This window comes from Pipra filicauda, unplaced genomic scaffold, assembly GCF_003945595.2.
Source record: "Pipra filicauda isolate LSUMZ 115617 unplaced genomic scaffold, ASM394559v2 scaffold28_size6257848_pilon, whole genome shotgun sequence".
In the NCBI taxonomy this organism is placed as follows: Eukaryota; Metazoa; Chordata; class Aves; order Passeriformes; family Pipridae; genus Pipra; species Pipra filicauda.
In genome coordinates this window covers 4206728-4226662 of record NW_024104409.1, presented here as the reverse complement: position 1 = coordinate 4226662, position 19935 = coordinate 4206728, and the positions used below count along the sequence as shown (strand labels likewise).

The 19935-nt window shown below is 37.8% G+C and overlaps 1 protein-coding gene across 2 annotated transcripts in view; it reads right to left on the bottom strand.

Moving 5' to 3' along the window:
* VWA8 (von Willebrand factor A domain containing 8) overlaps nucleotides 1-19935 on the bottom strand; it is a 181776-nt gene that overhangs the window by 60138 nt on the left and 101703 nt on the right. For both annotated transcript variants that reach the window (XM_027720277.2, XM_039382906.1), the window contains 3 exons: nucleotides 19398-19517; nucleotides 16931-17136; nucleotides 8369-8520 (listed from right to left, as the gene is read on the bottom strand). In XM_027720277.2, coding sequence (XP_027576078.1) covers nucleotides 8369-8520; nucleotides 16931-17136; nucleotides 19398-19517 — 478 coding nt within the window. The remainder of the gene's footprint in view (nucleotides 1-8368; nucleotides 8521-16930; nucleotides 17137-19397; nucleotides 19518-19935) is intronic.

Sequence of the window (19935 nt, the reverse complement as noted above, 5' to 3'; positions counted from 1 at the left end):
CAAAACAACATTCTGTGTTCCATGTCGTTGCACATTACCATACAGCTACAGGACTTGGCAAGAGAATAGAAGACATTCCTTCTCCCAGTTTCTATAAATATCTTCAAAGTCTATTTTAAGGAAGTTCTCTTAGACTGTTTGTTAAAAGTATCTGCTTGGTCTCTTCTGTTCTATCTGATGATTCTCGTTCCTACTGTTACAATTATTTTCCCTCTCCTCACCATTTAAACTGGCCCTTCTAGATATTAGAGGTTTGTTAATTTCTTCTTTATATTATTTTAGAATAAGAAGGGATCTCAAATAAAAAAAAAAACAAAACCAAAAAAAAACCAACAAAAAACTTCAGTTGGACTATATATGAAACTTAGGGAATTCTATTTTTGTTTTATTTTTCCCCTAAAAACTTAAGAGGAAAAGTCAGGGAATGAACACAAATATCCTCCAATCTTTGCTACTCATGCAGGAAAGATGTGTTAATATTTCTTAATGGTATATTGACACCAAACCTCAAGCCACCAGGAGAAGTCAGAAATTGAAGGCAGACAGACACTCAGCCTCCATCACCTTTATGTGTTTGGACCATCTGCCAGGACAGCCAAAGACACTTTTTGCAAACAGAAAATTTTGTGGATGATATAGATTGTTGGTGCTCATAGACAAATAAATATCCAGGTGTCAGCAATATGCCACTGGGACATGTAAAGTGCATCCCATTAATTCCCTCTCTTAGTCAGAACCAAAAGAATCTTCATTGCCTGTTTCTTGCCTAATTAAGAATATTAATAGATGTCAATGTTTGCAGAGTGATTAATTTTGAATTCTTCCTCACTTCAGTTTGTGTTTTTCCATTCTTTACACCTAGCTAATCTAGTCAAAATTCTTCCCAAATTAAGAAGAGAAATTAAGCCAGACTCAAAAAAAAGCAAGCAAGTACAATATGGCAGATGACAACATTCAACACTATTAGGGAAAACCATTCAGGATGCACTATTTCAACATACACAAAAATCTTAGCGAAATTTATTCCTGCAGTCAGAGAATGGGTAAACAGTCAAGTCACTATACTAAATGTCAATTTAGATGTCTATGAACTAGAATTTTACTACAGTCTTCCATTTGGGGTTTCTAAATGATTTGTTGGCAAAACATTGGTTATTTCTTGAACCACAAGCTGTCTTGTGTGCAAAAAAATCCTGGAGATTTCTTTTTGCTCTATGAGTCCAAGTAGCATAATCTCTGATACGTCTATAATCAGGAATAATTATTTCCTGTTAGCTCAGTGGAACATCGACTTTCACAAGGATTTGGACTTTAGTTTTAATTCCTTACACATTACTCCCATGGACAACATCCCAGAAATCAACAGCTTTACTAATAATCATGAATAGCTATAAAATGTAACACAAAACATATGTAAATAACCAGCTCTAACCAAATACTGTGCTTTATATAGCAACAGAATTACAGATTGCATTCCCAAAGAAACAAAACATTTCCACTCTGTTTCAGCGTTCTGGAGATTTTCTTTGCTAATAGTTCCTCTCTTCCCTCAGGAAAACTGATTTCTCCTTTCTCCTAGATTCTTGAGGTTTTGTTCTCTTCCCCATTTCTAAATGATTTACTTTCTCTGAGGCAGCAGACCAAGTCATCATAAACAGGAAGGAGCAGGGAAATGTAGATCAGAATTTAAGAATAAAACAGAAAGCAGAGGTCATAATACAGAGCTCTTTGTCAAGAGTAATAGGGATCTTATTCTTTTAAGGATTGACAATTTTTTTTTCTCCATCTCACTGCTCTCTCATACAAATTGGGTCCAAGAAAGACTGAGTATTGAAGAAGCTGCTGGCATTAAAGGTCTGCCTCCTGAATAACTTTCAGAAGAGACTGAGGGTGCAGAAGGACTGGAACATGCCCACACTGAAAATGTGTATACATCTTAACAGCTTTCCTCTAGCGAATATATATGATACACAGTGAAGAAGGGAAATTTTCTTCTTTTCCTATAACTTATAATTAAAAAGCAAGTTTTGAAAATAACTTTAATTGACAGTACTAGTAAAAGCTTCACAAGGTGCTCCTGCCACACTGCTGTATTTCAAATTAGTTAACCATATAACATTTACTTAAACGGCAGACAGAATACTACGGAAATGTCAACACTGGCAAAAATATGCAAGGCAAAGAGATCTGATGGGTATAAAAAGTGCAGTGGCTCAGTAAAAAGAGTACTGAGACTCCACTGCTCTCTCCAGCTAGGGGTGTACCGAGTGATCAGTGATTTTTTCTTTTCTCAAACCTGGAAAGGGTTTCTAAAACAGAAAAACTACAGGACAGACTGCACTAATCTTGTAAGAAAGACAAGATTTAAAAGCAAGTAATTTAAGCCAAGATTTAAAAGCAAGAACTGATCAGTTCTTTGATTATGATCTGCCAAAGCCTTTTGCTTAAGGAAAATTCAGGGGGTTTTTATTTTAATGTTTATTTGCTCTTAATTTTAGATCCTGGTTTTCTACAGTATTACTGCTGTCCATGAAATGTATACACAAGCAGGTATTTTGTTCAGAAAAGTGATTGCATGGGACTTAGAGCTGATGAGGCAATTCTACAAAAAATTACTATCTAGTCTGAGTTTCTTCATGCACAGCAGTCTAAGGGGAGATGATCTGTCAAAAGGTAATTCTCTTATGCTGCTAGAAAACTTTTCAAAGTGACACCTACAGAACACAATTTCTTCCCATTTTTATAATTTTGATTTCAGAAAATAAATTCATTTTAGGTTATTAAAAAAATAAAATCAAACAACAAAAACCCCCAAACCCAAACAACTGTGTTCAAAAAGTCAACAGAATCTGCTTCATAAAGTTATTCATTTGGAGAACACAGTGGAAAATTGCTATGAATCTTGTAAGACTGAAGTTCCACTGAATGCAAATTCTTCACTGCCAGACTAGTACAGCTGCGGACATGAACTATGACAGGCAACAAAGTTGTTTAATACATGATCTTGTAAATCAGTTCAGTGTTGGCATGGAATGTATTACTCAAGGGCTCCAGTAATAGTCTGTGGTCCATGTAGCTGAAAAGACTTCCATCCCATGTAACTTTTCTGGACTAAAGAAAGATATAGTCTGAAATCAGGAAAATTTCCTTACCAGCCAGTTGTCCTCAATTTATTCAAACATATTTTGATTAAAAACATAAGCAGTAGATATTCAGAACAGTCGTATATTAAAACCCGTGTTCGCTGATAGTCAAGTGCAAAGCCCACCCTCAGCTGCCCCCACAGTGCACAGGATGGACAACAGACATATATGATATGAGACATATCCAACAATTAACTACAGATTACCTGGGGGGGAAAAACAACATCAAAGAACAGTCTCAAGAGAAAATTAAAGCTGTTAAAATTACATATTTATATTACATACAGAAAATTCAGTTAATGTAAAAAAATAATCAAATTATAAGAAGCACTTGGATGTGGATAGTGACAGGAGGAAAAATACGGAATGGCAATTTCATCAAGGATAAATGTCAGAATTAGAGCTAAATGCTGTTTTACCTAGAAACTGCAGATGGTCTAAACTGTGCACCAAAGTGGCAGATTAACATGAGTTCAGACAAATGTGATGTAACAGATGTCAATGTGAAAAACAAAGTGTAATTGTACATAAAGAAAGATAATGAGTTAGTACCACGAGTAATTTGTTTTACCCACTATGTCTTGGCAAAGCATCGCAGACAAGCCATCTGCTTTACGCACAATACTGATAAAAATTATAAACTACTGGACAGGTGATATGAGGAGGGACAGACAATATCATAATGTTATAACCTGACAATACAGAACATGTCAGTGCCTTGAAGAATGATTATCATAGAATCATAGAATCAACTGGGTTGGAAAGGACCTCTGAGATCATCAAGTCCAACCCTTGACCCAACACTGCTGTGGTTACTAGACCATGGCACTTCAGTGCCACATCCTGTCTCATCTTAAAAACCTCCAGGGACGGTGAATTTACCACCTCCCTGGGCAGCTCATTTCAATGTCTGATGACTCTCTCTGTAAAGAATTCTTCCTAATATCCAACCTAAACCTCCCCTGGCAGAGCTTAAGACAATGCCCTCTTATCCTGATGCTGGTTGCCAGGGAGAAGAGACTGATGCCCACCTGGCCACAACCTCCTTTGAGGTAGTTGTACAGAGTCATGAGGTCTCCCCTGAGCCTCCTCTTCTCCAGGTTAAACCACCACACCTCCCTCAGCCTCTCCTCATAGGACTTGTGCTCGAGCCTTGTTGCTCTTCTCTGGACCTGCTCCAGCACCTCAATATCCTTCCTGAACTGAGGGGCCCGGAACTGGACACAGTACTCCAGGTGTGCCCTCACCAGCACTCAGAACAGGGGAAGAATCACTTCCCTGGACCTGTTGGCCACACTGTTCCTGATACAGATCAGGATGCCATTGGCCTTCTTGGCCACCTGGGCACACTGCTGGTTCGTGTTCAGCTTCCTGTCAATCCAAACTCCCTATCTGGGAAAAAATGACAACTGAAGAAAACAAAAAGCTCAAGTAAAGCATTGTTTTAGAGGTCTAATATATGATACTAATTTTGCAAATAAACAAATTAGTATCTACAAATTAATTTCTATCTCAAAAAAAGAACTATTGCAAGAATTATTTTCTACATGGTCATTAGATACCATCTAATCTTTCCATCCAAGATTAGGTATATTAATTCCAAAGTCTCACCTAAAATTCCCATAAGACTCACTGCTAGCGTCTGTTCAATTTCCCTTGTAATTTCAGCTGGATACAACCCTAAAGTTTCTTCTGTTGAGACCCTGTATTATAGTGCGTTGCCAGTGTGTCTCATGGCTTCTTTCCTGTATTTACAGCAGTTATGTTTCAGTAGCAATTTAAATAATTCTGATTTATACAAGTTTTATATTAAGTAGTACGTGACAGACTTCTCCAAAGCTTATTAAAATAAAGATTCACAAATCATTTGATACAAGACAAGCCAGAAGATACCTGTATAAAGGAGTGAGCATTTCACTATAATGATTTTCCTGTCCTAGAATCTCCTGGAAATGCTTCTATAATGCAAACCTTTGTATTCTTATACAATGAATTTGCTGTAGGTTTGACTAACATCCTTGGGCAGAATTGGTTTGGACTACTATCCCAGTGTTCGTGTTACTTAGTAGAAACCCTGAGCAATTTATTACGATAACTAGTAAGTCTTAGAAGTCTAGAAAATTAAGACGGGAGCACAGAAGTCATCTGTGGGGGTATGCTGTTTTTGCTAGAACAATGTAGAAATCACACCTGGTAAACCTTCAGACTGTAAACTTGTGAGAGCCTAGAAGCAGGTAGGAAAACGAGCTTAAAACAGAAAGTGATCTTGACAAGTCAGAGAACTAACTTGGAAAAATACAAGACAGTAAGAAAAGTGTAAGCATGAAGGAAGTTGATTACATAAAGTGACGACGGGATAAGAGCTATGGAGGGTTCTGCAGAAAGGATGTGGAGGTTTATGTTTAGAAAACCAGAGATGAGTTAAACATTGAAAGAAATGCAAACATACTGAGCTTTTTAAAAGGAACCGTGGCATGAAATACATCTCTATACATCTACGTTCTATACTCTTGTACTTGGCTCCAGTAAAAACGAACTCACCCAGTTTCACACACAATGCTTAAAGATAGACACAAATCAAGTGAAGAAAGGGAGCATAAAAGAAAAATAAAATCAACCAATGGCCTTAAAAAAGAGGAAAGATTGAAAGGTGACTTTCTAATGGCAAGGATATTTAGCAACAAGACTGACTTGCTTTGGGAGGTTATAGAACTCCATCTCTGAAGGTCGTCAGACATGAATCATGAAAAAAAAGAGGTAATGTTTCTATAAGGTAGTGGGACGGACCACATAAGCATCATTATCCTCCTCTCAGATTCATGGAAAACATTAGAGAGGAGGTCAGTACTCTAGTACCTTTTCTGCAGTGGTCCAAACACCATATACCAAATTACCTCAATGTGTCCATCACAGGAGCTTGCAATTATGGACTGGAGTAGATTTGAAGAGATTATCTCAATGTTCTTTTACCCCAAGGTAGAATCAACTGTGCCGAAACCATTCCTGAAAGATATGTCTGTAATTCAAGGTGATCTGCCTGTGGCTTACAAGCTCCATAGGGTTAAATCTCATGATCAACAGCAAGGCTGTCCTGCAGTGGAGCAGTAGGATAACCTCAAATTCCAGCAGTAGTGAGGAATTGAGACACAGATTTCTAGATCATGAGAGCCAGGTGGTCAGCCCAGTTGGTGAGATCTAAGAAAATGTCGCTTTTATCAACTGTGTGTGAACCACTTCTGTAGTTTCTCCTCCCCTTGGGTATCAGTGTATAAAGAATGTGCTCATAGCTGCCAGTCAAGTGAAGTTTTTGATGGGCATCTTGTGGGGTTCTTGTAAGTCCTTCATCCTTGGCGTAACCTGTCCTATGAAACCTCAGTGATGAATTAAAAATGATCAGGTGATTATCTTTAATTCAATATAATTGCATCAATATAATTAATGCATTCTATTTTATCACTTCTAGACTGAACTGTCCCCAATTACAGCAGTCTTTCTCTTATGCTTCCTAAACCTCTGATCTTCTCATTACTAAAGAGTCCTCTCCCACATCTAAGACTTCTAAAAATTATACAAAGAGCAAATTTCTCAAAAACTATAGCAAACATCATAATTCTTGAAAAGAGAAGTTACCAAGGGACTTTTAGCAGAGAAACCATGGCAGGAGTTTCAAGTGTGTACTGTCAATTTGGCAGAAATTGTAGTTGCTGGTTCCCTAGGCATGTAATAATCCTGTCAACAAAATTAAAAGGTACACCACAGGCACTACACTGCCAATCTTTTCAAATAGTTATATGTAAGATGTTAGATATAACAGTATTACTCCAGCAGGAGAAACCTACATTCACATGGACACTTAATATCACAGAATGGGTAAGGCTGGAAATGACCAGAGCAGGTTATCTGGTACAACCTCCTTGCTCAAGCAGGGTGATTCTAGAGCACAAGGCACAGGACTGTATCCAGATGGTTCTTGAATATCTCCAGTGAGGGAGACTCTATAACCTCTCTGGGTAATTTGTTTCAGTGCATAGTCACCCACACTGGAGTAAATATCAAGACATCATGCCATTTAAATCAGTCCCTCCTTAGCAAATATAAAATATATGTGTCACATGGCAAACTCAGTTTTCTATATATCCATAAAGCTTTCTCCATGAAAGGGAAATATTTGTTTCTTCAAAAATAATTTATGTATTAAAGTTCAAGACACAGTAAGTTTTCCAATTGCTTTTCAATATGATCTACTTAAGCCTGTTTCCTGTGAATTTTAGAAGAATTAATTATATTTGTTTCATAGAATCACAGGGTCATAGAATGGTTTGGGTTGGAAGGGACCTTAAAGATCATCTAGTTCCAACCCCTCTGCTGTGGGCAGGAACATCTTACACTGGACTAGGTTGCTCAAAATTCCATCCAACCTGGCCTTGGACACTTCTAGGGATGGGGCATCCATAGCTTCTCTGGGCAACTTGTGCCAGTGCCTCACCACCCTCATAGTAAACAATTTCTTCCCAATACCTAATCTAAACCTGCCCTCATTCAGTTTAAAGTCATTCCCCCTTGTCCTGTCACTACATGCCCTTGTCAAAAGTCCCTCTCCAGCCTTCTGGTAAGGTCCCTTCAGGGAGTGGGGTGGGGTTTGAAGGGCAGAGGGCATTAATACATAACGTAGCTATTTTGATTCTAATCTCTAGAAAAAAGTGTATGGTGCAATATGTCAACTGGTAATATAATCCAAGAATAATTGTGATTTACAGACACATACAAAAATGGCTCTTAGACCTTACATGAATTGCCCCATTCAGCAGAAATATTTTCATAGAGCCTTTTGCGAGCATCAAAGACAAAACCCAACTACCACTGAAGACAACTTTCGTTTCTACAGATTTAGATGATAAATAACAGGACAGAAGTGTGTTGCGATTCAATTAAAAACACAGGAGAAGAAACAAGTATTTCCCTTTATTAAGATGTAACTGTTTACCTTACAAGCTATCAATATGTACATGGACATTAAAGATTAAATGTAATAATAAGCAAATACTCTATTATGAAGTATTTTATATTGTTGTAGCTTATTTGGAAGATTATAAATTTGAACCAGTGGAGGATTGACTTTCAAGCATTCCAGGTTGTTTTTAAATCAGTTAGCAGCAAGATAACACACTATAAAAAGTGATCATGAGAAATATGTCTTCTTAACATATATTTTATGTTATTCTTACTCCTTGGCCAGCTGTACATTGGTTGGTTTTGCTCCAATAGGTATTCCATACTTGTGCAAAGTGTTGTACAAAATTTCACACATTTCATTGTTGTAGGAGTCAAAGTCAAACACGTTTCGAACAACATTTGCGAGTCCTTCAGATGGAAATTTCTGTGAAGAAACAAAGACTCCTAAATATCTTTCAGTGACTATCTATTAAGTTACAGCATATCATTACATACTTCTAAGATGAATATTTGTAACAGTAACTTTTCTTGACAGAAAAATGCTTAAGTAATCTATGCTTTTAGTTTCCAGAATAAAGAAGGTACATAATTTCTAAATTAAAAATTGTTGAATGAAACAAACAAGCATGTGACAATTATTTAATAGTCCACATCATAAATAGTGAATTGTTTTCATTATACACATTACAAGATGCTGTAATCATTAGAAAATATAGTTAAAAGCAGCCTGTATTTTTTCAATTTACTTTCTGTAAACAATGAAGATCAAACACAAACACATATATTTGTATAATTCAGCCATACATTTAAGAATTCTCACTCTATTGTTGAATATAGAAAAACAGATGATACACTGCTTGCTTGCCAAAAAATACTTTACATCATGACGGATTTTCATAGAAACAGAAATTCACTTAGGATTCACAAAGTTTTTTTTCTCAGTGAAAAATACTAGTTGAAATGTGCCATGTACATTAAAAAAATCCCAAATGTTTATCAAATTTTGATCAAGTTCTCCAACAATGGAATTTTTGTTACTGTATTGGACTGATGATTTTGGAGGAGGAATTGGTTGGATGGTTGCATCCTGAGGGCAGTGGTCAATGGTTCAAGGTCCTGATGGAGATGGGTGACAAGTGGTGTCCCCTGGGGGTTGTACTGGGACCAGTACTGTTTAATATCTTCATCAATGACATAGTGGGATCAAGTGCAGAGGGACCTAAACAGGCTTGAGAAGTGGGGCCATGGGAATGACATGAAGTTCAACAAGGCCATGTGCACAGTGCTGCACCTCGACTGGGGCAACCACTGCTATAAATACAAGCTGTTGAGTGAAAAGATTGAGAGCAGCCTTGCCAAGAAGGACCTGGAGGTACCAGTGGATGAAAAGATGCACATGACCTGACGTTGTATGCTCACAGCCCAGAAAGTCATTTGTACCCTGGGCTGCATCAAAAGCAGCGTGACCAGCAGGTAGAGGGGAGGGGATTCTGCCCCTCTACTCTGCTCTTATGAGACCCCACCTGGAGTATTGCATCCAGCTCTGGAGTCCCCAGCACAGGAAGTGCTGGAGTGAGTCCAGAGGAGGGCCATGAAGATGACCAGAGGGCTAGCACACCTCTCCTATGAGGACAGGCTGAGAGAGTTGTTCAGCCCGGAGAAGAAAAAACCCCGAGGAGATATTTAGGCAGCCTTCCAGTATCTAAGGGGTTACAAGAGAGCTGGAGAGGGACTTTTGACAAGGGCATGTAGTGATAGGACAAGGGGGAATGAGTTTAAACTGAAAGAAGGCAAATTTAGGTGAGGTATTAGAAAGAAATTCTTTACTGTGAGGGTGGTGAGGCACTAGAAACAGGTTGCCCAGAGAAGCTGTTGATGTCCCAATCCTTGGAAGCGTTCTAGGCCAGGATGGATGGAATTTTGAGCAACCTAGTCTAGCGGACGGTTCCCTGCCCACAGCAGAGGGGCTGGAACTAGGTACCTTCCAACTCAAACTATTCTATGATTCTATAAGCTAAAATTAGAGAAATAAGAGAAATGAAGAACCACTCAAAGAAACTTATGCCACTGATTAACAAAGAAACTGAGGTGGAGGACCCCAAGCTGCAGCAGGTATATGCCCAAAGGAGGCTGTGACCCTGCGGGAAGCCCACATTAGAGCAGATTTGCTGGCAGGACTTGGGATCCTGTGGAAGGCACACACTGGAGCAGTTAATGCAGAACTGCAGCCTACGGAAAGGTCTCATATTGGAGAAGTTTGTGGAGGTCTGTCTCCTGTAGGAGGGACCTTGTGATGGAGCAGGGAAAGAGTGTGAAGAATCCTCCCTCTGAGGAGGAAGCAGTGGTAGAGACAATGTGTGATGAACAGATCACAACTCCCTGTCCTTCTGTGCTGCTGGAGCAGAGGAGGCAGAGAAAGTCAGGAGTGAAGCTGAGCTTGGGAGGAAGGGAGGGGTGGAGTGAAGGTGTTCTAAGATTTGGGTTTAATTCTCATTGCCCTACTCTGATTTGATTAGGAATAAATTAAACTAATTTCCCCAGGTTGAGTCTGTTTAGCTCACAATGGTAATTGGCGAGTGATCTCTCCCTGTCCTTATCTCAACCCATGAGCCTTTCATTATATTTTCTCTTCCCTGCCCAGCAGAGGAAGGGAGTGACAGAGTGGCTTTGGTGGCACCTGGCCAGGGGTCAGCCCACCACAGATGTAAATGGAGCAAACCAAATAAAAAGCATTTAAAAAAATAATCACCAAATTGCTATATATACCAGAACCTTGCTGCTTAACAGCTTTATTTTACCTTTGTTTTTTTGGCAAGAGGTGGGAGTGAGAATTTTTTTATTTAAAAACTTTTAACTTTTTCTTCATATGCCTTTTATTCAAATACTAGATATTTCAGACCAGGACCTGGATGCTTCAATCTCAGTATATCTCTTTTACAGTAATGAAGATAAATTTGTGAAGAAGTATTTTAGGGAGTTGAAGTCTTAATTGGTTTATTCTCCACTAGTGAAGTAGGCTGGTACAAAGAATTTGAAAAACAGACTTAATGTAAGTGTCAAAGAAGTTTATAAATGTATTAAAAATAAAGATATTTGAGTCTTGCTTAAAAACTAAAACAGAAGAAAGCAGAAAATTTTCCTAAGTGTTTTGATCTGTACTCTTAATCAAACATCAGCCTTAGTAAGGAGTTTAATATTTTTCCCAACTTAATAAATATCTAATCTCTGTAAAAAAATACCTGTGACACAAGCAATACTAAATTTAGCTAGTTACTGTGATAGACTGGAATACCAATGCTAAAATAGGCTTGTACAAACCTTTTTTAATCTGTGGTATACATGGCACAGAATATTTTAGTACTAGTGTTGGTATAAAAGTATGCTAAACTGTCCTGCTTTTTAAACCTATCCATAAGGAACCTTTTAGAGGTTCTGCATTATTACAGTCTAGCAAAATACAAGTTACTGTGGGATAATAAGTTGTCCTACAGCCTATGCTATCCTTGTTACAATGTCCATTCCATACTGAATTAAACAGGTACTAAAACCAAAATTTCTCCCAACTGCTATTCTAACTTAAGTTTGTGACAATGTTTAGTAGCCAAAGTACTAACTTCTATAATGAAAATCGCACCTTGGTGTCAAACATACTGAAAAAGAAAACCCACCAACTTATAAAAAGGTACATGATGGTGAGGTTCATAAACGTGTAAAGCTACTTAGTACTCCATATGCAGGACTTTATTTCAGTCTGTTTTCAAGCGTGGCTTCTTTTTAATAAGAAGAGTAAAACGTGTCGACAATTGCGCATACTCCATATAATCAAACTCTCAACCACAAGTCCTATGAGGAGAGGCTGAGGGAGGTGGGGTTGTTTAGCCTGGAGAAGAGGAGGCTCAGGGGAGGCCTCATCGCTCTCTACAACTACCTGAAAGGAGGTTGTAGCCAGGTGGGCATCGGTCTCTTCTCCCTGGCAACCAGCAGTAGGACAAGAGGGCATGGTCTTAAGCTCTGCCAGGGGAGGTTTAGGTTGGATATTAGGAAGAATTCTTTACAGAGAGAGTAATCAGACATTGGAATGGGCTGCCCAGGGAGGTGGTGGATTCACTGTCCCTGGCGGTTTTTAAGATGAGACTGGATGGGGCACTGAAGTGCCATGGTCTAGTAACGACAGCGGTGTTGGGTCAAGGGTTGGACTTGATGATCTCAGAGGTCTTTTCTAACCCAGTTGATTCTATGATTCTAGATTCTTTCCTTAGGTATATGATGAATACTGCATTTTCTCTGTTATCCCCTTCTCACTGCAAAGCACGACCAACAAACTGGCACCAAGCTATCTTATTCACTCATGATCTGCTCTTTCACCTGTCCTGCACTAGATACTGCAGAAACCTTGGTCAAGTGCTTCAAATAATATCTGGTTTTCACTAGTAGTGTCCAAGTATTTCCATGGTTTGCTGAATCATTGCATAATTCTGACATCGATAGCCTTCTCTGCAATGAATTGCCTCAATACTTCCATACCTCTTGGACACCATGAAAAATTTCCTGAGGTACAACTGATCACTGCTGCCAATAAAACCTGTTTCGAACACAAGTCACTTGTCAAAAAGTCCTCTACTTCAGTTATTTAAAAAAAAAAATAATCACAAATCTCTCATTTCAATCAGAACAAATCCAATCACTTTTTAATAACTGCCTGGAAAATTGCTTACTGAAGAAAGGAAATGACCGTTTACTTAAAGGGAAAAAAAAGAAAAAGATAAAAGAAACAAAAGAGATTGAATGTTTGAGGTTTGAGCTGAACAAAAAAAAAGAAAATCATTTGGTTTGTATTGATTTTTAGAATGAGATTACTAGAGAAAATATTGATCTCTCATCAGCCTGTCTGGTTCTCATTCATTGATTCTTCCCCTTACACCTCTGTGTCCACCTCAGAGTATTTTCACAGCTTAGATTCTCGGCTATTCCTTAAAATAGTAAGTAACATAGGTTTTGCTTTTAACAATTTTATATTTTTATTTATATATTTTCTGCTTTATTTGATACAGAATTTGGCTTGGTAAAAAAATCCATGTTTTTATGGATCTAACATTCCATGAGTAGATGTATTGCTATAGTCTGCTTAAAGTCTATGAGCAAAATAGTAGTTTTTTAGTACAGATAGAGAATCTTAATTAAAATATGGTATACTCATTGCCCTGAAAACAAAGTCATAAATAAATCTGGTATTGAGTCTGCAATGAGTTCAGATTTTTTTGTTTTAGACTTCCACCTTGTGTTCTCACTATCACTCACTTCCCTACATATTCCAGTGCCTTCAGATGCCTGCATATTTTCCATCTGGCCAGCACCACCTCAAAGGTCCACCCTGCACATTATAATAGGTCTCCCCCTACCTGCTCATTCCTCTCTGCTCTTGGTTTCCTCCTGCAGCCCTGATGCCCTTTCATTGAATGTTGCCAGCTCTCTCTGTGCCTCCTCAGTTGTCCTGTCAGCAGGGCAGAAGCATCATGTGTATGGCTCTTCTGAGCCACAGGCATACTAATGGTTAATCAGTGCTCATGTCTTTAGTGGGCATCATCTACTGACAAGCAAGGAGCTGAATTCTCCCCCTGCCTTTCCACTCACAGAGACACTAATTTCAACTTGTCCCTCTGTCACACAGCCACTGATTTTGATTAAATCAGCAGAAACCTAATTATCTTTGAAAACTGGTAACTGAGATTCACTGTGGTTGGCCAAAAGGGTAAAAAGTTACTGATGCATTTGGCAGCAAGGTGAGAAATGAATACAAACTGTGATTTGATAAACCTAGTTTTCTTTTGGGATTAGGCTTAACATAAAAAAAAAAGTCCTATTTTACCACAAAAGCTTACTGAACAGGCCTAAAAGCCTGATGATTAGTAGACCTCAGGTCCAGACGGTTTCTTAGACATTTACTGCTTGAAAACTGTTATACTAGTGCTTACTATTAGAAAACAATCTCAGATACAAATAAGAAAGAAGGCCTATCAGAAAAGTCTCAGCTTTCCCAAACTAAAAAAGAGTTAGTAAAAAAGCTACTGCCATTTTATCTGGGCTAATGTGGGTTTCCTGATTAACATCTGCCAAGGCCTCATGAAAAATAGCATATTAGATTGCAGAGAAGCAGTCATAGCACCCACGTTGGTAGTTACAGGCAGCATATGGTAATCCAGCAAAGCAAGAGCAGAGCTTCTTAGCTTGCCCATAAGCCACTATTAATATAAACACTTTTGACATTTGACACAGTCTGAAAACTGGAGGCAAACAAGACAAAAAGGTTATATTCAGGTCACCTGCCATCTAGAGCTTCAAGACCCAAATTCCCTATATAGTATGTGGGGAGAAAAAGTTGCAGCAACCAAGTTAAGTACCTACATCAGATAATTTTCCCTATTTCCGCAGTTTCATGTCTTCAAAATAGTTTGGTGTCTTGACCTTCACCAAAAAAACCTTTCCCTAAGAAAAGTTATTACAGAGGCAACCTAGCTCTGAACACAGTGTCTAGCTCCAAGTAAATTACCACATGTTCCATACTTGCTAATCTTTATGGGAAGATAATCTTGTAATTGCACTCTAGAATCAATCCTATATGCTGAGGACCACAATTAATCGGAGTGCAGAGATTAGCTTAATAATATGCTGATACCATAGTAATCAAAATATTTTTAACTGACTAGTCCCAATGCTCAGATATGCTCTCAGGTAGCAGTAATCAAAAGCAATTTTTTTCTCCACAACATTCAACGTTTTTTTACAGAAGCAAAAAATTCCAAAATTATGTGAAAAAAATCAACACAATAGTACAAAGAAAACGGGGCTGTGGAACTGCTGTAAGGGAAATTGTTTAACAACATGACTAACTTCCCTCCTTCCTTCCTAAGGACCAGCAATTTTATTGACTCATTTCCCTCCTTCCTCTTTCTTCTCTACCTGAAGACCTAAAAGTTTCTTACTTTGGAATAACCATTATGCTTATATTCATTGTTTACATTTGGCTCCTCCCAGTCTTTTTATTTATTCAGATTGAAAAACAAGTTACAGTAAACAAAATGTTGCATCCCTTCAAAGAGACTGGGATCTTGAAAACAAATGTTACAGAAGAAATCAAAGCTGCATGTTGGAGATTTATTTGGATATTTTCACTTTGAAAGAGGTGAAAGATTAGCAGATGGGAAACTTCCCTGCTGATCTGAGCCCAGTGCCCAGCTTGATGTGATGTTAACTGATTAAGTGAAGGAGGCAGAAGCAGAGAGTTAAATGCCCTTAAGACAATTAGCAATGCAGCTCTTTCAATCTTCAATTAGATGCCATTCACACTCAAAAGAATTAAGTCCTGTGTTTCTGCACCAGTTAGTAACAGAAGACAGTACAACTTCAGATTACTTGGAGACAGATGATGAAGGAAAGAAGCTAGGAAGAAAGGTAGGAACAGAAAAAGGGTATGAAGACAGGAAGAAGTTCATTTTAAAAAATCCTAAAAACATCAGCTTTTCAGCAGCACAGCAACTGTTACTCAAGTCTGTAATTTTTCCACGGTCATTTTAAATGTAACACTGTGTTTAGAGATCTGCATGTACATGTTCTATCAGCTTGGTAAACAAAAATCTATCAGCTGGTAATGGATCCCAACAGACTACTTTGCTGATGTGTTTATTTAGATGGATTCCTTAGCTTTTAGGTCTGAATCTTGTTAATCCTTAGTACAAAGTTATAAAGCATTATTTTTTCTTTATATTATTGATATCATAGTAGCACCAATTTTGTCTCGAGACCTTCTTGCACTTTAGAGACCACAGAGCACAAAAATCTATACTCCCCAGAAATCTAGATGAACTGAAGATTTTTATAAGTATTAAATCTAACATGCAGGATCTAAATGTCTGTGTATATAAAAGAATGTTTGTGAATAAGTTCATGAGCACAAACCCAAAACTACCATGCAACCCTGCTATACTATACAGTCTTAAACATAGGAACAGTAGGTCAAAATTTGTGAGAAATTGTATTCTAATTGTATTAATGACATTAATTTTCACTATTTTTTTTAAATCTAGGATTCAATAATTCAAGAAACAGTCTATAAATTATCAAATTACCAATTTCATGATTATACACAGAACAAAAAAAAAGCACTGCCATTTCAAAGAGCATTAAGACACTTTATATTTCAAATACTTCAGGCAAAAAACATCTTTCAATTTATAAAGTCAGACTTTAACACTTAAAAAACCAAATCATCTCTAAAATCATGATTTTACAGTTAAATGTGTGTAGGAAGTAATTGTGGATCCTATGTACCTCCTTGTTAAGCTGTTATCCATCTAATATTTTCCTTAGAAAGAGTCCACCAGTGATGTACTACTGTTATGCAGCAGGAACTTGTTTTTTCACAGGAAAGAATTAAACCCACAAATTTTGTAGCAGCATAAAGTGAACAATTGCACTGTCCCTGAAGTATTGTATGTTAAATATGGAATTTTATAGTGAGGGCCAGTATGAACATGGCACACTGTATTCACAGTATGAATGTGATATTTTCTCACACAGTAGAAAAGCAGACTCTCGTGGTTTTTTTTTAATATCTATAAATAAACATGCAGAAAAAAAATCTGCCCATATGTATTTGTGATCCTTACCCTCAGACTATCTGAACATCTAAATAGGATGCTTCCTTCAAAATGTAAAGCTTCTCATAAGAATTAAATAAAAATGCATGAACAATAATGGCATCTTTTTCTAAAACCTTCAAGCATTAAAAAATTAACAGTGATGAACTCAGTTTTTCAATTAAATCTGAGGTACTGTACCTGTAAATGTTTTACAATATTCACAACTTCTCTAGTTGAATAGGGATAGTTAATAATGCCTTGGTCAGCTAAGCTCCTGAGCTCTCCAAAAGCAGCTACCAGTTTCTGAAGAATTGGCTCTGGAACATCAGGACCATATTGTCTTAGCATAGCCATTTCAGACTGTGGTTTGGGATTATCAACAGCATGGCAACTAAAAATGTCCCCTAAAAAGAAAAAAAAGCACAAAGTTAAGTAATCTATAAAGAGATAGCATCATAACAGCACCTTTAAGTTTAATATTGCAGCTTTAATGAAAAAGCAATGACTCAAAAGAATGCTGAACACTAGCTTTTTAAAACTAAACAAGGTAAAAACTACTCTGAAAAATGTGATGAACATTGAGTTTTCTGGAAACCTGAAGATCTCTCCTGTCATTTCAATGAAGCCAATCATGAGGGAGAAATTAACTTCAAGAAGAAACACAAGCCAAATGAATTCAGAAAAAAAGAAAAACGTTTTAAAGAAAACATAACTTGTTGAATGGGACCAATTTGCAAACCCTTTCAAAACACCACAGGATGCAGGGAAATCTTGAAATGCAGGAAGGCCCTAATGCGAACCCAGTTAAGAAGTCTAGAGGAAACACTGGATTTCTCCCTTCTCCCTGCCTGTCTTGAAGTATAGTAAGACATTTGGCAAAATATTCTTTCCATATATTTGCATTATGTTGATCCCAAACACATAATCTATAAAATTGAGTTTATTCTTAGAGAGCCTTTTAACAGTCATACAAAACTTTGCAGAAACAAGATGAAAAAGGACTTGGATTAAAAGCATTAGAGACCCTAAGCTTGAAAAACAAAATCAGTGAAGAATTCCAAAATCTTAACCATGCGGTTAAGATCTCTGCCATGCGGTTCAAAAGCAGTAACATTGGCATGATCTGTTTTGTTTAAAGGGTCCATGTAAGGAAGGAAATTGGGTCATGAAAAAGAAATATGCTACACTAAATCATATTGGGGCAAGATAGCTGGTTGAAATTCAGAGCCAATGAGTTTCAGACATGGAATGTCCATTCAGTGGGAACCACACCTGAAAAACAAAGAACTACTATTTAACATGGAATTTAGTTTGCACTTGCTTTTTTTAAGTTTGCACTTGCTTTTTTGAGTATGTTTTAATTTCCTTCAGAATAAGCACTATGGCCAAAGCTAACCAGAAAAACCCCACAAATTAGGGTGCCTGCACATAAATGGCCAAAGTAACACAGATAATACAATCAGTGGAATCTGGAGGGGTATTCATAGCTGTCATGTAACACTGCCAAAACGTTGCCAGAGGCCCACTTAGAGTCTCATCATGGCCAGTCTTCGCGAACGAAGATTTGGGAAAGGTCTTTTTACCCTTCGAGCCTGCGCAGTGGATTTTTTAGGTGAGACACAGTGCGCGCTGAACTGAGCCCACCCTTTAATCCTGAGGTTCATCTGCCGGGGCCGAGCAAGCTTGGACAGTGGCAGTGAGGTCCTCAGGACGTAGGTTTGTTTAGAGTGACCTTCTCTTAGATGGATGGCCTTACAGGGCTGACGAGCTCCATCTGCCCGGGGAAGCACCCTGACCGAGAATCGAACCCGGGCCGTGGCGGTGAGAGCACTGCATCCTAATCACTAGGCCACCAGGGGGCCCCCCCACTTAGAGTAACACTGGACTATACAGGCCAATGGTTCTTCATCCCTTGCCCTTATGCAATGTAAATTCTTGCTTTTGCCGTGAGATGAAGCTCTAGGGAATCTTTGCCAGTAAACAGGATTTCTGGGACCTCCCAGGAACTTTTCAAAATAAGGTTGCTGTTGATATGCTGTTTGATGTGAAATCTGGACGGCCCTTCCTGAAACTGAGATGAATTCAATATGTTGTCAAATACATGTATTTTACTAAGGCCTATCGCACATGGCCATATGAATGGAGAGGCAAATGAGGATTAAGAAGCAGGCAGCATAGCGGTAACAGCAAAAAATACATTAGCGTCTACTGCTGAAGAAGGAGAGAAAAGAACCATCTCAAGCTACCATCTCTTGTACGAAAGAGGAGAACACCTGACCTGTGGCTTGTTTGATATGGTGAAAAAAATGGTGAACAGTTGAGAGAGATGCTTACAGCTCATTTTTTTGCTATATTTGTATACTATATACACTCATTAACAAAGATTTCCCATAACCTTGTCTATCTGCAATCTTCGTTCAGATCCCAAAAAACAAAGTAGTTTTAACAGAGATGACCACATATTCACTTCAGGGCAAGTTTGGACCCTTTTATTAACACATGTAGATTTACATGATAGTCTTCAAGCTGAATCTCACCTTGAGTGCCTTATGTGAAACAAAGTATCAATATGCATAAGAACACCTTCTCCTCGTGAAATCTAATTAATACACTTATTCTATTAAACAATTCTATTAAAGATCATAATTTAATATGAATCACTTACCTAATGTGCCAAAAAAGTCATTACCCAAGAAAGGAAATCCAGGCCTATTTGCCAGAACTATCATTCTAAAATCAGGATGAATAACTATTACATTTTCTCTCCCCTCTACATGAGCATGATCTGGAAAAGAAATAAAATGTATTAATTGCATATTTAAGCTTTGCAATTCTGAATGAACGAACATAATTAGATTAGAAGAAGAATTCTTAGAATCAGAAGAAAAAATCTTCTAATCTAATTCTGTTCTTCTCAGAACTAGAAGAACAGTTACAAAAAAAAGGCTCAATAGCCTTTTTTTTTGCCATTCAACTATGAGTTTTCTAGGTTTCATTTTAAAGTTTCGTAGTTTGTTACATGAAAATTTAACCGAAGTGTTTAATTCAAAAAACATAAAAATGCATCCACTGTTCTTGGGGTGGTGACTGCCTGTCCTCTTTATATCTAATTTCACTGAAATGGTGAAGCCAGTGGTGAATAAAATGTGTTTTTATATAAGTCTGACATTATCTGATCTGGGAAGACAGGACTGAAATGCCTC